General features: G+C 57.7%; 1 protein-coding gene across 1 annotated transcript in view; it reads right to left on the reverse strand.

Annotated features, from left to right (window-relative positions):
- Positions 1-7,793: 7,793 nt before the first annotated feature.
- The window catches only part of ABLIM2 (actin binding LIM protein family member 2), a 100,011-nt gene continuing 91,038 nt past the window's right edge, over positions 7,794-16,766 (reverse strand). Inside the window, exon 21 of the mRNA XM_015595033.2 lies at positions 7,794-9,143. Within this exon, the coding sequence (XP_015450519.1) occupies positions 9,019-9,143 (125 nt within the window). The 3' untranslated portion in view covers positions 7,794-9,018. The remainder of the gene's footprint in view (positions 9,144-16,766) is intronic.

The raw sequence follows: 16,766 nt of genomic DNA on the forward strand, positions 1-16,766 counted from the left end.
TCTCTGCATCCCCTAGGCACTCATCGCGGCCTCGGTTACAGCACCAGCTGGAGCTTTCTGTCTGAGCGATCTCCCCAACCCCCAATGAAGTATGACCTCTCTAGGACTCATTCACTTCATCGGGCAGAACAGGGCCAGGCGCCCTGCAGGCACCCAGGGAAAGCTGGCGGAATGGATGGGCGGATGCACAGGGTCTGACAGTGACTGGGGCAGACCCCATCCCCATCTCCCTGCACACACATACACACACACTCGCACACACCACTGAAAGGCTGGCTTCCAATGTGATTTCCGAAACAAATTCCTGCATGAACTTAAGAGGCTTCCCTACCCCTCTCCAGCCAGGGGCCCAGCGTGGTTTGGGGACATACTCAGAGGTCAGGAAGACAGAATCTTAGGGAGTAAAGTCACCAGGAGGAGGTCACTCCAGGGTTCAGACCTTTGCGTGTGCTGCCCTCTGCCTGACTCACTTTTCTCCCTGTGCCCAGCCAACTCCTATTGACCCTTCAAGTCTCACCCTAAATGCCACCTTCCCCAAGAAGGCTTGTAGCCACCAGCACCAAGTACAGCTGGGGCAGACACACCCTAAGATGAACCCTAGTGAGTCACGCCCTTGTATGAACTTATGCCCCTCGCCTGAGTGTAGGCCGAACCTGTGACAGCTTCTAGCCAATGCAATGTGGCAGAGGTGATGGGGTGTCACTCCACGGTCAGGTTATACTACATAAGAATTCGTCCTAACAGACTAGAGGGGGAGGTTCTACTTATGGACTTTGAAGAGGTTGCCTGCCATGCTGTGGGGGCCACAGGAGAAGCCCACCTGGCAGATGGTCTGTAGGACCTGAGGAAAGCCTCCAGCCCACAGCCAGCAAAAAGCTGGGCCCCTGGTCACGGAGGCCCATGAAATGAATTCTTGCACCAACCCGAATGAGCTTGGAAGTGGATTCCTCCCTACTCAAGGCTCCAGGTGATGACGCAGGCTGCCAAAATGCCAAGTCTTGTATGCCCCGAGCACAGGACCCACCTAACGTGCACCTAACTCCGACTCACAGGAACCGAGTTAAGAAATGTGTGTTTTCATCTGCTACATTTGTGGTTATTTGTCGTGAAACCATAGAGAATGAAAACAATAACCTAGGTCCCCGCTGCATTTCACACATTCGTAGGGCCCCGGACTTCTTTCTGGCAGACATCACAGTCATAACTTGTTTAAAATCTCTCTCTTGCCGCTAGTGTGAAAGCCCCACGGGGACAAACGTGGAGTGTCTTGCTCATCACTGTGCTTCAAATGCTCGGCACAGTTTCGTTCTAGGTGATTGGTCCATGGTAAGCCGGCCGGTCAGCTGGTTGGCTCGCACAGCCCCCTTCTCCCAGGCCATGTTGCATTAGACAGACTCGAATAGCTTCTTGCCTTCCCAGCTTCCCTTATAGCCTGAAGCGGCCACGTGACATTGCCCTGGCCAGTGAGATATAGCGAAAGTTGGCTAGAATGCTTCTCGCAGTGGTGTCCTGGAGGCACTCTGGACCAGACCAAGAGAGTCGAGTGTCCACTGAGCAGGAATTTTGCAAGTCAGTTGTTAAACATAGTCGTTACTTAACAATTAAGTTATATAAACTTACGATTAAAATTATATTAAAAATAAAGATAATACCCGAAATTCATTACTTCCAAATTATCTTACTACAGTTTACAATTATCTGTTAAGGACTTTATAGCTACTGTATGCAAGAAACACTATATACTGGTGTGCTCCTGGCATCTCTTCCCACGTGTGCAGCTGGCAACACTATGCCGGCAGCTTGAAATCGGATGCGGAATTTATAGCTTGGAAATGGGCGACTGCTGCCAATCAAGATTTGCTTCCTTATTCTCATCCCCCAGAATTCTAGTAATTAAAGATTGGCTGCACAACACCCAGAATCAAGGAAGACTTTGATCTCTGGGAAACGGAATAGGCACAGCTGATGCTGCTTTTTTTCTCTGCACCAGGAATTACTGCCTTGGACATAACATGTGATATCCGGAGCTGTAGCAGCCATCTTACAAGCAAGAGCCACTGAATCAAGACCAGCCATCAACTACCTCCAGATTCTCTACCAAGTAGAAAAACACAAATCCTTCATTTGTTTAAGCCGCTGTTAGTTAATTTTTCTGTTACTTATAGAATTCCTAACTGAAGCAAATAGGCCTTAACAAACATTTATAATTTAATAAGCTCAGCCTGATACTTATTAAGTTACCCGTGGTCATCATATTTGTCTGGGTTTACATCTCCTAAGAAGAAACTTGCCACCCAGTGAACCAGTCCAGGCATGGTTTCGCAGCTCTGATTAGTAGAATGTTTTTCCCTTTAGGAAACTAAAATTGGAGACCTCTTAGAACCTCAGAAAATAAGTCCAGTCTCTCTTTGCCACCACAGCCCTTCTGATGTAGAGAGTTCGTTGATAGGAAAATAAATCAGGGTTTATTGATCTAAGAGTTAGACCAACACTCTGTGAAAATTCCTGACCTCATTTAATACTGCGAAGGGGAAGTCGGTGGCTTAATGACCCAAGCCCTCTTCCAGACTCTTCCAGTAACATTTCTCTTGAGGAAAAACATGAATTACGAGCTGTTTATATGCCAAGGTAAGCTGCATTTCCATGATACTTTGATGCGGTTCTTCCTAGATTCTGGGGCCTCGAGGAAGCAAAGATCACCTGTGGCAACTGAGCATCCGTGCGAAACCTGGGCCCAGGTTAGGATGTGTTGTCACCAGTGCAATGAAAGCCCACAGGGCAGCTGCATTCATCATCTCCTGCTACGTAACAAATTGCCTCCCAGTGTAGTGGCTTAAGACAATTCACATGCATTCTCTCACGGTTTTCGGGGGGCAGCAATCCAGCACAGCTTAGCCAGGTGCCTCCGGCTCAAGGTCTCTTACAAGGCTGCAGTCCGACTGTCGGCTGGAGCTGTGGACTCACGTGAAAGGTCAACTGGGATGGTCAGTTGCTAGACACTCATGCAGCTGTTCGCAGACCACAGTTCCAAGGCCATTCGGCTGTTGGGCCCCTCAGTTGTTTCCTATGTGAACCCTACCTCGGGCACAGCACGGCAGCTGACGCTCTCTCAGAGGAGTGGCAGAGCACTTGAGAGGGAAGCCACAGGTTTTTGTGACCCGATAGCGGAAGTGACATTCCAGCACTTTGCTGTCTTCCGTTAGAAGCAAGTCAGTAGATCCAGCCCACGCTCGAGGGGAGGGGACCTCACTCGGGTGGGAATACCCAGAAGCAGAGGTCACTGGCGGGGCATCTCAGAGGCCGCCATGGCTGCCGAAAACCAATGATTTCCTTTTTGAAATCTTAAATGCAGCCATAGAAAACAAACATCGTATTTGGGGGGGGGAATGACAATAAAGAGTTACAGATGAATTCTTCCCAGATAAAAATAGAAGTCAGAAGAAAATGGGATACGTCTTATAATGTCGAAATGGAAAAAAAAAACCCCAAAACCCTATCGATCCATCTCCGAAATCTACCGCCAATTACATGCGCTGTCTTGAGTCTCCTCCGTGCACATGGCAAATTGGGAAAGAAACGCTTTCCAGCTGGCCCCAGCCTGGCACACTCTTGCTGTTCTCGGTGCCTTGCAAACACTGGTCTAGCGGGTTAATGTGGTGTCTTGGAGAAAGCGTAATTTTGAGAGTAAAAACAATTACGTCTTCAGACCCAGCTCTAACACTGGCGTGACCTTGGCAAACCTCTTAACTCCTCTGAGCCTCGGGAGCCTTAACGGTGAAATATGGACAATGCCCACCATGGATTTGTCTGAGAACTCAGTGGGAGAGCGTATGCCGAAGCTGCCTCAGCGCCCGAGGATGGCCTCCTGGTTCCTCCACCGTGCCACCGCTGCCTGATGACCTGCCCTACATTGTCATCCGTCACACCCTGCACTACCGTGATCTGTTTCTGGATCTGTCTCTCTCGTGCCACAGTGAGTCCCCACCGGCCCCACAACACGCCCGACTCCACAACAAGTGCTTGCTGAATAGTTGTTATTCGAGTCAAAATTTAAGGTTTAAATGCATTGTCCAGACCTTGCTTTTACGCTGAGCGTATTTCTGTATTGTGTCTGCTTCTCCCACCCCCAAAAGAAGAGAAATTCCAGATGTTTATCTATTGTTCACTGTTGTGTTTTGAGATCCCAAAGGAGCGCCTGGCACATAGTAGGCACTCAGTAACTGTTTGTTGAATTAATCGGTTCGTCTCACGCGGTCGTTGAGGAAAGGGAGCTGCTATCACTCGTGAGATCCAGCTCAGTAAGAGCCTGGCAGCCTCTGAGGCCACCAGGGAGGCGCCGATCTCCTTTCCCACTTGGTGTGGCGTGTCAGACGTGGTCCCGGTGCCTCGCCCTCCCGCTCCCCTGACCACCTCGTCGCTAGCCCGTCTTTACCCCGCGGCCTCTGCGAGCTCACGGCGCTGGCTGCGTGCCCGCCTCCCCGCCCACTCCTCACGTGTCTCAAAGTCCAGCTCCTGAGAGAGTTCTGATTAGCGGGAGATCTCTGCTCAGAATGGAGCATCTCTGAGGGGACAGAGCCATTGCACAGGGACCCCAGGAGACCACTCTACAAGCGGCTCAGGGGCCGTCCTTGTCCCATCACTGGGCAGAGGGCGGTTCACACGCAGAGGACTGTAAACCAGAGCAGCCGGGGGCCTCCAAACAATTCATACAAAGAACCACCGAAGACACCGGGCGTCGAACGTGGGGACGTGAAGACCTGTGAGCCGCGGCTGCAGAATCAGGACTGCTCGGCAATAGCGCTGGCCTTCTCCCCTTCTCGGACACGTAGGTGCCCGTGTTTCCCGGACCCCCTTGCAGTTGGGTGCGGTCATGTGACTAGTTCTAGCCGAAGGGCCTGTCTGTCACTTCTGAGCCAACCCCTAGGATGTGCTGTGTGATTTGCCAGGCCCTCTTCCTCCGCTGCAGTGAGTCTTAAAGCTTTGGGCTGAGATTTAAGTAGCATAGAATGCACAGCTATCCTGGAGAGAAGGGTCTAGAAGGGAGGTCTGCCACCTCTGACATCTCTCCGCCCATCCGTCCCGGGGCTCCTGACACAAGCCCAGGCTGGGGACGATTCAGGGAGGTTGGTGCCGCTGGCAGACACTAAGGTTGGTGTACAGAACTGAGCTGGACGTGGCCGTGGGCAGGTCCTTAGAACCTGGGGCAACTGAGGCTCGGGTGGCAGACATGAGCTCTGGAGGGTGGCGCTGTGCCATGCAGGCCTCCGGGGCCCAGGGCAGGGCTGGGCGCAGACCGGTGCTCAGAAAGGGTGCTCTAAACTGACCTCATATACCAGGCACCAAAGGGGCACTCTCGGCTGGACCGAAGGACAGACCCCGGGCCTCCTGAGGGAGTCGGATCAGGGCAGGAGTTTCTACCGCAGAGCCACACTGCCTAATCTGCAGCTGCTAGCCACACTGGCCATTTAAACTTGACTTTAAACTAATTAAAATGTAAAACTCAGTTCCATAGTCGCACGGCCACGTTTCAGGTGCTAGTGGCTACTATTCTGCTGGTGTGGTGGGTATACCCATGTCCATCATCAGGGGTCTCGGGCTGGGCTGTTCTAGAAGCATCAGCGCCTCGAGAAGCTTTGGAGAAAGCCCGGCATCCACGGGGGTGCCGGTGTCACCACCAAATAGTCCAGCGACATTCCCAGGGCACAGAGCACTGTCACAAAGCTGTCAGCCTCTCGCGTTTACTGTTTGGTGGAGGAGAATTATTAATAACCAGATAGAGAAGAACGTGCTGGCGCATAGGCAGGTATGCGTGGGAATTTCCTGGAGTCCTTCGAGCCGAACCCAGAAGGGAAGGGCGGGCCCTGGCGAAGGCCCCTGGTGGGGAGGGGGACATGCAGCAAGAGGGGCCGTAGGAGGTGGCCGGCAGGAGCACAGTGTGGTCTCACTGAGGCTTTCAACGCATCGCTCTCGCTGTCGGGTGGGAAATGACCTGCGTGGAGGTGAGAACGAGAACAGAGAGGTTGATGGGGAAGCTGCTGCGTTCGTCCAGGTGAGAGGTGGGAGGGGCCTGGAGTGCGGTCAGGGTGGCCACGTGCCCCGGTTTGCCTGGGACAGGCCAAGAGTACACCTGTGTCCCAGGGTCACCGACTACGGTGCCACGTTCCACTCTCCACATTTTCCCGTCTGGGTGATTCCGCGACGGTGTCTGCCGAGGTGGGGGACGCAGGGGGAGGCCTAGGGGCTGGAGCGGGGACTGCCGACGCTTCGGCCCCGGCCCGGGGGACACTGTGATGGTGCAGACTGGGCCTTTGCAGGGCGAAACCCAAAGTTCGAGAGACTTTCATGTCATTGCAATAAGATGAGAGGTTGCCGTGGACGGAATGTCTGTGTCCCCCCTAATCCCGAGTGTGATGGATTTGGGGGTGGGACCCTTGGGAGGTGATTAGGTCACAAGGGTGGGGCCCTCACCATGGGATTCGTGTCCCATAAAAAAATGGAGTAAGAGTGATGATCCCTCCCTGCCATGTGAGGACGCGGCGAGAAGGTGGCGTCCGCAAGGCGGGACTCACCAGAACCCGGGCACGCTGGCACCCTGATCTTGGACTTCCAGCCTCCAGAGCCGCGAGAAATGCTTGTCATTTTAGCCCCGGTCTGTGACCTTCACTACAGCTGCCCGAGCAGACGAAACAGAGACTACTCAACGCTTAACGCCAGAGCAGCGGCTGCCAGCGTCTGCGCCCTTCCTCGGCCACGCGCTCCTGCCGTGACCGCTGCCGAAGCTCGGGGAAGCGCCCACGCCGTCTCCGGCCTCCGTGCATCTGCTCCTGCTGTTCCCCCGGCCTGGAACGCCCTGCCCTTCCCTTCCCTGGCCTCCAGAAGTACTTCCTCACCTGTCAACACTTGGTTGGGGCAGCACCTTCTCTGCGAGCCTCACCTGAGCTCTGCGGTGTGCTAGGGGCCTCCTCTGGGCGCCCTCCATAGGCAGCAGGTGGCCTTGTGACCACTGGCTGGCGCAGGTATCGGCTCTCACGCAACTCCCTGCCATCGGGCACCTGAGACGTGCCCCCAAACAAGCAGAGGGCCAAAGCTGACACCAAGCCCCGCCCCTAACGGCGTCACCCTGCTCCGTGCCCACACCCAGTGCCACCTTCCCCATGCACCGTCGGCAGAAGGGGGCCCACGCCGTCAGCAACGACACGTGTTTCTAAGCAGCCGCTGTGCACTGCCACAAGCCATCACTCAGCGTCCTTTATTTCCCCAGGCTTCCCCGGGTCCAATGGGACATCGCTGATACGCGTGGCGGTTTGCAGCTGCCCGGGCTCAGCCAGCCAATTGGAAGGCAGCGAATCCGGCGCTGACGCTTCCCCTTTCCAGGCCCAGCCAGCCGGCGAGAGGCGGGCATGTGACAGGAGGCGGCCGGTACCGCTGCCTCATGGACAGGGACACGAGAAGATGCAGCTCCACAGCGGACTGGGAAACGGATGGGGGTGACACCTTCCTAGCATTTCCTAAACCTCCCGGTCCCCTTTACAAACCCTGTGTGACAGGCGCCAGAGCTTAACCCACACCCGATGACACACGTGGCACCTTTCGGCGGGGGCCTGGCCGGCCTTCGCTGCGGGACACTGCTGGCCTGGCAGATGCGCCTCGTGTCCCACCCTTCCCTCCCTGAGAAGTGCATGACTGTCTCAGGGCCATACGTGAGGCGTCACTCACTCCCGGGGCACTTGTGTTCTACTGTGGGAAGGCGGGACACCATGGCTGCGTCACCAAGAGCCACATCGGGTATTAGGCCGGGTACATGGAAATCCTTTATTCGGGGGCTTTGGCTGTCAGAGAAGGTTTCTCTCTCTGTCTCTCTCCTCTCTCTCTGTCTCTGTCTCTCTGTCTCTCTCTCTGTCTCTCTCCTCTCTCTCTGTCTCTCTCTCTCTCTCTGTCTGTCTCTCTCTCTCTCTCTGTCTGTCTCTCTCTATCTCTCTCTCTGTCTCTGTCTCTCTCTCTCTCTGTCTCTCTCTTTCTCTCTCTCCAAGACTTGGAAAATAACAGCTAGGAAGTAACGGTGGTGGCCATACTGCACACGTACTTACAAACGGCATGAATCAGGGGCTCTGACTTTAAGGGTACCTGAGCGACAGGTACAAAAGAGGAAAAGCAAAAAGAATACAGACGAGGAGTCCCAGGTATGAGGAACACGCCAAGAACCGAAACCACACAGATCCGGACCGTGAGAATAAGGCGAGCAGCATCCCCTCCGCGGGACCAGAAAGGTAAACTCTTTATATATGTCGTCTTATGTCTAAGCGGGCTATACTTTTTAATAAAATAAAACCTCTTGTGTTACTTTAAAGATATCATTTAGGCATCTAGGGGTGATTTGGAAGAAAAACTCAGTGCACGGAGGGCCCTGGACGAAGGTACCGTCAGGATGACGTTCATCCCTAAAAAGAGACTTGTCACAAACGACTGCAGAGATCGTGTACCCGTGTTTGGCACAGCCCTGGGCACCCCGGCCTGTAGGCCCACAGGCCAGATGCCGTCCGTGCTCAAGGCCATGCCTCCTGGGCTGAGTGATGGGTAGGTGCCCGTGGGCTCCGGAGCCGTGGACCGGGCCACCAATGACGGTGTCAGCGCCTGTCATTGACAAGCCTCCCCAAATCTCAAGGCCCGGTCACCTCTGTGCCCCAAGGGTCTAGTGTGGGGCCAGGACTGTGGTTGTCTAAGTGTTCCTACATCTGGGACAGCCGCTTGTAGCATCTCCCCGACGCCAAGCACAGCGAGGTGGGGGCGGGGGGTGTAAAGCGAGGCGTCCAGGCCCTGTGTACTGTGGCGGGACAGTCGCTGGCTGCACTTGCCGTGGTTGCTCCCACTCCAGCCCCCGGCCCGGCCCTCCCCGGGCACCCACCGCCCACCCCGCGGACACAGAGAAGCCAGAGCCAGTGCGTTGGTGGGTTTCGCGTGGTTCCTGCCGCGTGTCTGGGGCCCGGGAACCGGCGCGCGTGGCCAGGCCCGTGGCGGCCATCAAAACAACAGGGCTTTCTTCTTGAGGTCGTTCCTCTTCCAGAGGGCCAGGCGGTCAAACTCCTCCATGTTCATCCCGAACACCTCCTGGAACTCCTCCGGAGACAAGTGCCTCTTCAAACGAAAAGGAAACCCAGAGGGAGCAGTTAGCAACTTCGCGACGCACGCACGGGAGGCAGGGCCAGTGGCTGGACGGGGCAGCCGCGTCGGGCTCGCCCGGGCCTCCTGTCCCCGGATTCCCTCCGTGTCCCCATCCCTCCCGCGATGCCGCTGCCAGAACGGAGCCCGGAGGAAAGGGGCCCTCGGCGATGCCTACACACGCGCCTCCCACTGCAGACCGAGGTCAGAAGCACGTCTGGACGAGGACTCCGCCCGCCCGGGGACATCTGAGCGCGCGGTAGGCGCACCACGTGCGCACGCGATTTCACGGCATGTTCACGGCGCCGCCTGTGAGCAGGGGGCGGATGGCTGGCTGTGCGCCCGCGGCACAGACGGGGAAGCCGAGGCGTGGAGAGAGAGCAGGGAAGCCAGGCCGGGTTCCCGCTCCCCCAGCCTCTGCTGTGAGGTCGGCAGCGAGCTCCCTGTCCAGGCCCCGCTCCCCGTCTCCGGGCACACGGAGAGGCTGCACGGCGTGGGGGCAAGGGCACCAGCAGCACAGCCTCCGGGACGCTGGGTGAGCTGGCCAGCCCCCTGGAGACTTGGTCTGCTCTCCTGGATCTTGGGGGGTGGGGCGCTGCCCTGGTGCCCCCACCCAGAGTTGTGGGGATGAATGAGTCAGTACAGGTCAGCACTCAGGACTGAGCCTGCCACGGACAGGGCCAGTGGGTGTCGGCCCCCTAGGGTCAGAGTGCCCTCAGGGGAGTGTCCCCTGCCCGAGCTCTAGCCCCCCGTGCTCATGTCTGCTTCCGTTGCCCATACATCTGTCTTTGTTCAATAGGCTCTGAGAAAAGGAAGTTGGGGGTGGTCTCCAGCAGGGGCTGGGGGGTGAGGGGCCAGGCTATGTGTCCAGAGGGCTGGCTCGAATGCCCCCGTGCCTCAACTTAAACATGTGGCTCTGTGCAGCTGTGTGGAAAACAGTCTGACAATCCCTCCATACGTTTCACAGGCCCCCAAAGAACTGAAAACAGGGGCTCAGATAGACGCTCGTACACCCACGGTCCCAGCAGCACTATCCACAGAGGCCAAAACGTGGACACAGCCCAACTGTCCATCAGAGAACAGTGGACAGAGCCAACGCGGTCCGCCCACATGCTACGATGCTGCTCGGTGACGTTCTGACACCTGCCACGACGTGGGTGACACCTGGGAACACCGGGCAGCGTGGAAGAAGGTGGACACAGAGGGCCACGTGTTGTGATCCCGTGTCAGCCGAGTGAGGTGGGACAGCCAGGGCCACACAGCTTGAGCCAGAACACCCGGGACGGGCCAAACCGGACCCAAACCGGACCCAAACCGGACCCAAACCGGATTGGCGGCTGCCAGGGCTGGGGTAGGGAGAGGGGCAAGGAATGATGCGTACTGGGTGTGGGGTCTCCTTTGGGGAGAGGAGAATGTTCCGGAACCGGGTAGAGCTGCTGGTTGCACAATGCCGTGAACTGCTAAGTGCCACGGGGATGTACACTTTAAAATGGTTAAAACGATGATGAATTTTTATGTGAATTTTACAATTAAAAAAATACTAATTCTTGCACCAAAAAAGTGTGGTTTCCTCAACTTTAAAACAAAAGTACTCATACTAAAGTTCGTTGCGATGATCGGGAGAGAAAATGTGTGTGGAGACATTTGGTAAACTGTGAAAAGCATAAACATCAATCATTACCATTTGCAGCTTTCACGAAAATCGCTGAATCCATGTGGCACGCGCTGGGTTTGGAGCTCAGTTGCTGGCACGATCTGGAGGAGAAGCCCCCGCCCCCAATCTTGTACTGAGTCACAGAAGTCCCTCCTAACTGAATCTGGGCCTGGAGTCCTCAGCGTACACACACACACACACACACACACACATTCACGGACACGCACAGAGAAACAGACACATGCACAGTCACACACACCCCACCACGCCCGGCTCTGCCAGGAAGGGGCCATCATCAGCCGCTTGCTGCTATCTTGAGCTTGCAAACAGGAAGAGAAGCCTGGGACTTGCCAGAAGTGACTATTTGCACGGTGTTGAAACTGGGGTTTCTTGGTGGCTGAGCAGTCCACACCCAGTCCACAGAGACTCTGAATTGTGGTTTTAGACACAGCGCCCGCGTCCAGGTACCAAGTCACGATCTCCCCAATTACCGTGAGACGGTCCAGATGCGGAAAAGGAGGAAAGGAGTATCCTTCCCACTATCATTCTGCAATCTGGGGTGTCCGAAACGCCCCAGAGACACAGGTCCCGGGGGTGGGCTGGGGAGGGCATCAGGTATGGGCAAGAGAAAGGCCATCTCCGGTGGCTGAAAATAGCCAGGTGGAGGCACTGACCCATCCTCTGGAAGGCGAAAGGACCAGGCCTTCGAAGAAAGTCGAGGCTGGCTCTCTCCTCTTCTGCTCCCTGTGGGGTCTGCTCTGCTCAGGGCTGAGGCCAGCCCCAAGCCAGCCCCCAGCCCCGAAACCCTCAGCATTCCTCACCCTGCTGATGGGGGTGGTCCCACACCTGCCCTGACCTGGTCCCACATTCCTCCTAGGAAGGTGCGTAGGGTCAGGAGGGAGGGAGGGAGGGGTGGCCACATGGGGTCCCAGCTGAGTTCTCAGCCCTGCAGGCCTGTCACATTTACCTGGGGTGCTTGTCAGGTCTGACAATTGCTGGGCCTCCCCAAAACCTACCAAGGCAGGCATAGTGGGGACAGGGCCCAGGAGCCTGTGCCTGTCCCATGCCTCCCGGAGCAGCTGGCGGCAGCTGGCGGCAAAGGGAAAGTCCTGGGGGTGAGCAGGGTCCCTGCCCCCTGGGTCCTAGTCCCACCTCCTCATCTGCAGAGTGAGAACAGCGCCTGACTGCCTGGGGGCTCTGCAGGGCCGGGGAGGGGGGTCAGTGAGGAATGACAGGGAGGGGTCTGTTCACCCCTCCCAGCTCCAGCTGTGTGGTCCTGGCCGGCCCACTTCACTTGGCTGAGAAACCAACGCCGCCTCCTCCTCGGTGAGAGGGGTTGAGGCCCGCTCGTGGCAGCGGGGAAATCGCGTTCCAGACGACCTCACTGAGGTGATGTGGCACTGTCCTCTCCCCCGCCACCTGAGGCTCTTTTTACTGCCACGTCCTCGCCATAGCGGGCAGGGCAGCATGGGGCTCGGCCGGCCAAGCAGGCCCTGGGGCTGCATCCTGCCATGCCCCAGTACCGAATCTCTGACTCAGCCGCCTGTGCAGCCACCACCGCAGTCTATGCCGGCTATCGGCTTCTCATCAGACCGGTCGGACGAGCTTAAACAAAGGAGGTCCTGTCTAACTGTGGGGTCCTTCCTTTCCAGGCACATTCCACAGACTTGCGTCCCACTGCTTGAGCAAACTCAGGTGTGCGGCCAGCCTCAGGGGCTGGCGAGGCCGCCTGAGAAACCACAGACACTAAAACCGCAGACGCCACTGCCAGCAGCCGCTCCCGCCCCCGCAGTCGGCCCTGCCTGCGCCCCCCACACTCGCTGAGTCTGGGGTGTTAAGGAGGACCCTCGAGAGGGTCACGGGGACACCTCTGCTCTCTGCAGTGGGGCACACACTAGCCCAGGGGTTGCTGTGACGGTGATCTGTAGACGTAGCCCACATCTACAGTTGTCAGCTTTAAGCGAAGATGGCACTCCAGCACGGGGTGGGCCTCGTCCAATCCACTGGAGGCCTTAAGAACAAGCCACGAGGCTTCTGGAGAAGAAGAAATTCTCCCTCAGAGAGTCGCTCCTGCCCGGACTTCCATCTGCCGGCCTGTCCTAAATTTCAGACTTGCCAGCATCCACAGTTCTGTGAGCCAATCGTAAGAGAAAGTCCTTAACATGCGTCTGTGTCTCTCCATATCTGTCCGTCTGTGTGTCTACCTGGCTGTCTCCTGTTGGTTCCTGTCGAGTGCTTAGAACAGCCTGGGGCACAGTCAACAAGGACACGTACTTGTCAAACAAAGCCATCCTGATAAAGCCTCCAACCTCCTACTCTGGGCATCCAGAAGGGAGCCCCAATTTCCTCCCAGAGGCCGAACCTCGTGGCTGACGCTGCCACCACCATTCACACGTGGCCACCAGGCCGAATAGCCTGAGTTCCCCGGGCCGAGCCTGGGGAGCCAGCGTGTCAACCGTCGTCAGAGTCTGGGCTTGTCCTGCCCCACAAGTGAACGTCACTCACCCACCACCCTATCCCGACAGCCTGGAGTGACGCCAGGCACGTCCCCACCTCTCTCGCCACAACGCGCTTGTCATCACCAAGTCCCGCCGCCTGACCTTCCCAAGTACTGCCCAACCGCACCTCCTTCTCACCTGGGCAGGCCGCCGCCCTGTCCAAGATGCCATCGTCTCTTGCTCGGACAACCCAGTCCCTCCCAAGGAGTCTCCCTGCATCCACACAGCGAATCCAGCCCAAACAATGCAGCCCTACATGTCGTTTTAAATCACATACCGAATGATTTCGTCCCCAACTGAAAAGCCGCTGCTCTGAGGCCAAACGCAAACTGCTCAGCACGGCCCAGGGCTGCGAGGTCTGGCCCCTCCTGGCCATTGCCCTCCCCCAAGCTCAGCGCCCGGGGCCTTCCCTCAGCCTCTCACACAGCCCAGGCTCCCTCCTGCCCGGGGCCTTTGCACGCCTGGTGCGGTCCTCCTCCTGCCTGCCGTCCCTCAGCTTACACGTGGGCAGGCACGCCGACCACACCCAGTGAACCCATTTTTAACTGCTCGCAGGCTGGCCTTTCTCTCCCTTGAGGGCCCTCATCTCGGTGAATGATTATACACGCTCGTTTGGGTCATCAGTTGATTGACGCCCGTCTCCCCGTCAGACTGAGTCTGTGAGGGTGGTGCTCCTGCTGGTTTGCTCACCCTGCATCCCAGGAGCCAGCACAGTGCCTGGCGCCACTCACCCAGCCCCTGGAGGCCCGGCTAAGCACTTCGGCAGTAGCGTGGATGACATGCCTTGGCCGTTGGACAGGACAGTCCTCCTTCCAGGGCCTGACCCTACAGAGGTGCGCGGGGCACACCAGCTGTCCGCCCGAAACATCCTCTCCTCTTGCCGGGCATACAGCCAACCCGGCCTGCCTTGCCCGCGGCTCTGCCATGGGACTGAGCTCAGCCGGTGGGGCGCCTGTGGAACACGGACGCGGAACCACCACGCAGCCGTGCACAGGGATGGGCAGAGCCACACACACTGGTGCCGACAACGGTCACATCGAATTTAAAAGAACTAGGTAGATGTCCAGCTTATCCAACACAGGAGTCAGTGTCACGGAGGGGTTTGTGCAGGAAGCAATTTCCGGAAGCGTGACTTGGTGGGGGAATTCCACGGGGTGTTTATACTCTTCTTTGTATTTTTCCAGAGATTTAGAAGAGTTATGAATTGTTTTTTATATTAAAAATAAATCTCTCTCCCCCGAAATGAAAGGGGAGGGCCCCTCCTCTCCCGCTAGGTCCTGGCCCCTCCTGAGCCCCTCCTGGCTCGCATCCCAGCCCCAAGCCCTGAAGAATGTGGGAGGGGCCCCGCTGTGGTCACATTTCCAGGTCGCCTCCCAGCTTGGCAGAGGAGAGGGTGAGGCTGATGACAGACAGACGCGCCCCTGGGCGTGTGCCTGGAGAGCTGAGTGATGAAGCCCATTTGCAGCCCACAGTTTTTTCAAAGGAAATACATTATCTGCTTCATATTTTGCACCTTTCTGTGCTATAGCAAACAAAGGGGGGATGAGCATCATCTGAAGTGCGCCCAGTCCCAAGGGGAAGCGGCTCTGGGCCCCAAGGCCGTTGCTGTGCCCTGGCCACCAGCCCATTCTGAGCGCGACTCTGGGAGGAAGGTGACTAGCCCACAGGGCATGTCCCGCCCCACTGAGGAACAAAGCCACACGACAGACCAGAACCTCGAGGCAGGTCCTGACCCGGAGCCACCCAGCCAGAAGCAGCCCATTGCACAGCGGTGGCGTTTGGACTGGGGACAGGACCACGAGGGACGGGAGGGACGAGGATGCTACTGCGGCAGGAGCGAGGGTGTCTCCGCGGGGTCCCGGGCCGCTCCGTGCACCCTGCCCTCCGGGCGCCTCCCGTGCCAGCTCCCTCTCCCCGGGACTCCCACGCAAGCCTCCCAGCACAACCCGCAGGACCCCGCCACGCCTTTGCTGACGGGTCCTCTGGCCTCGAAGACCGTGCCATGCTCTCCCTTCTCTGCTGGTGATAGTCCCGTCCCACCTCCAAGGGCCATCTCAGCACCTTCTCCTGAGCTCTGACTGCGGCTGTACTGGCTGGACACAGTATGCCTCCCATGCCCCCGGCACGTACTGTGTGCCCAGCCCTGGGTGCCCAGATAGGGCAGGGCGGCCCCAGGCTTTCAGAGCCTGCAGACCCCCCACTCCCAGCAAAACCGTCAATAAAAAGGAGCAAAGCATCCCTGACAGCTCAGGAGGTGAACGTGGCTGGATGCTTGCGTCCTAGGACGACCGTGAGGTTCGGTGGTGCCTGTGCTCAGCAGAGTTAGCTCCTCCCGTTAATGGAGGCAGGAGGCGAGAGGGTTCAAGTGCCCACAGAGCCACAATCAGAGACGCAGTGCGCTGGCCAGCCGGACGGCCAGGCCGGGAGGAGTCTGCAGCGCGAAGGGAGGCCTCTGCGGGCATCGCTGACAGCCCATGCCCCACACCTGTGCAGGGGAACCAGGGACCACGAGCCAGTCACTCCCCGTGGCTAAAACCGTGCGGAACCTGTGGACTAACGGCCGGAGCGGCCAGCGGGCCTTTCGCTCTCCGTGTCCTACGGACTCCTCGCCTCCCTCGCTGTGTGTCCATGTCAAAGGAAATCGGAACTAAAGAGTGACAGACTGAACTCCCCCAACACCCCCGGCCCCTCTCAGCGTCCCTCTCCCTCTCTGCCTGAGAGGAGACCGCGCTCTGAGTGTGACCCCTTTTCTAATAAACTCTCCTGACTCTGACCGTGGCGGGCGTGTTGACGTCTCTGCACACTCTCCGCCAAAGGCCCCTCCTCTCCCTGGGCAGGGCCTGGTCTCCCCGGACTCGGGGACATCTGCCCTGTCCTGCATCGCAATCAACAATATTCTCCAAATACCCACGCCGCGCCCACTCCCTGTGGGGGCTTCGAACGCCCTCGGTTGACCCCTGGACGACGCGGGTTTGGGCAGGGGCACGCGCACGAGGGTTTTCCCATAACCCCGGGTCTCACATCCTCGGACTCGCCCACCCTTGATGGAAAATCGATGGAAAATCGATGGAAAGCGGCGCTTTCGGTCTCGGTGGGGAAGGTCCCCTCCCCCCACGCTGTTGGAAGGTCAAGTGTCCTCGTTCCACGGGTGAGTCTGCCATTCTAGACAGTGAGGAGTCATGAGCTGTGACACCTCCTCCCCGCCAGCCCTCTGGGAAGGGACCCGGACGACAGGCCGAAGCCCTGCTGTGAGTCACCCCTCGAGCCCGGACCCCAGCAGCTGTGGCCCCTTTGCACAGCCGTCTTTGTTGGGCATACAAGTGCCACAGCCACGTTCTCCAGCCTCTGAGACGACGTGGGTCCTCGAGGCCATGCCCTGGCTGTGCTGCCACCATCCCTGGCGGGGACACTCAGAGTGACCAGTGTTGGCACCTGCACGGCGTCACTTGCCGCCCCCC

The sequence above is a fragment of the Pteropus alecto genome, unplaced genomic scaffold (assembly GCF_000325575.1).
Source record: "Pteropus alecto unplaced genomic scaffold, ASM32557v1 scaffold5, whole genome shotgun sequence".
Taxonomy (NCBI): domain Eukaryota; kingdom Metazoa; phylum Chordata; class Mammalia; order Chiroptera; family Pteropodidae; genus Pteropus; species Pteropus alecto.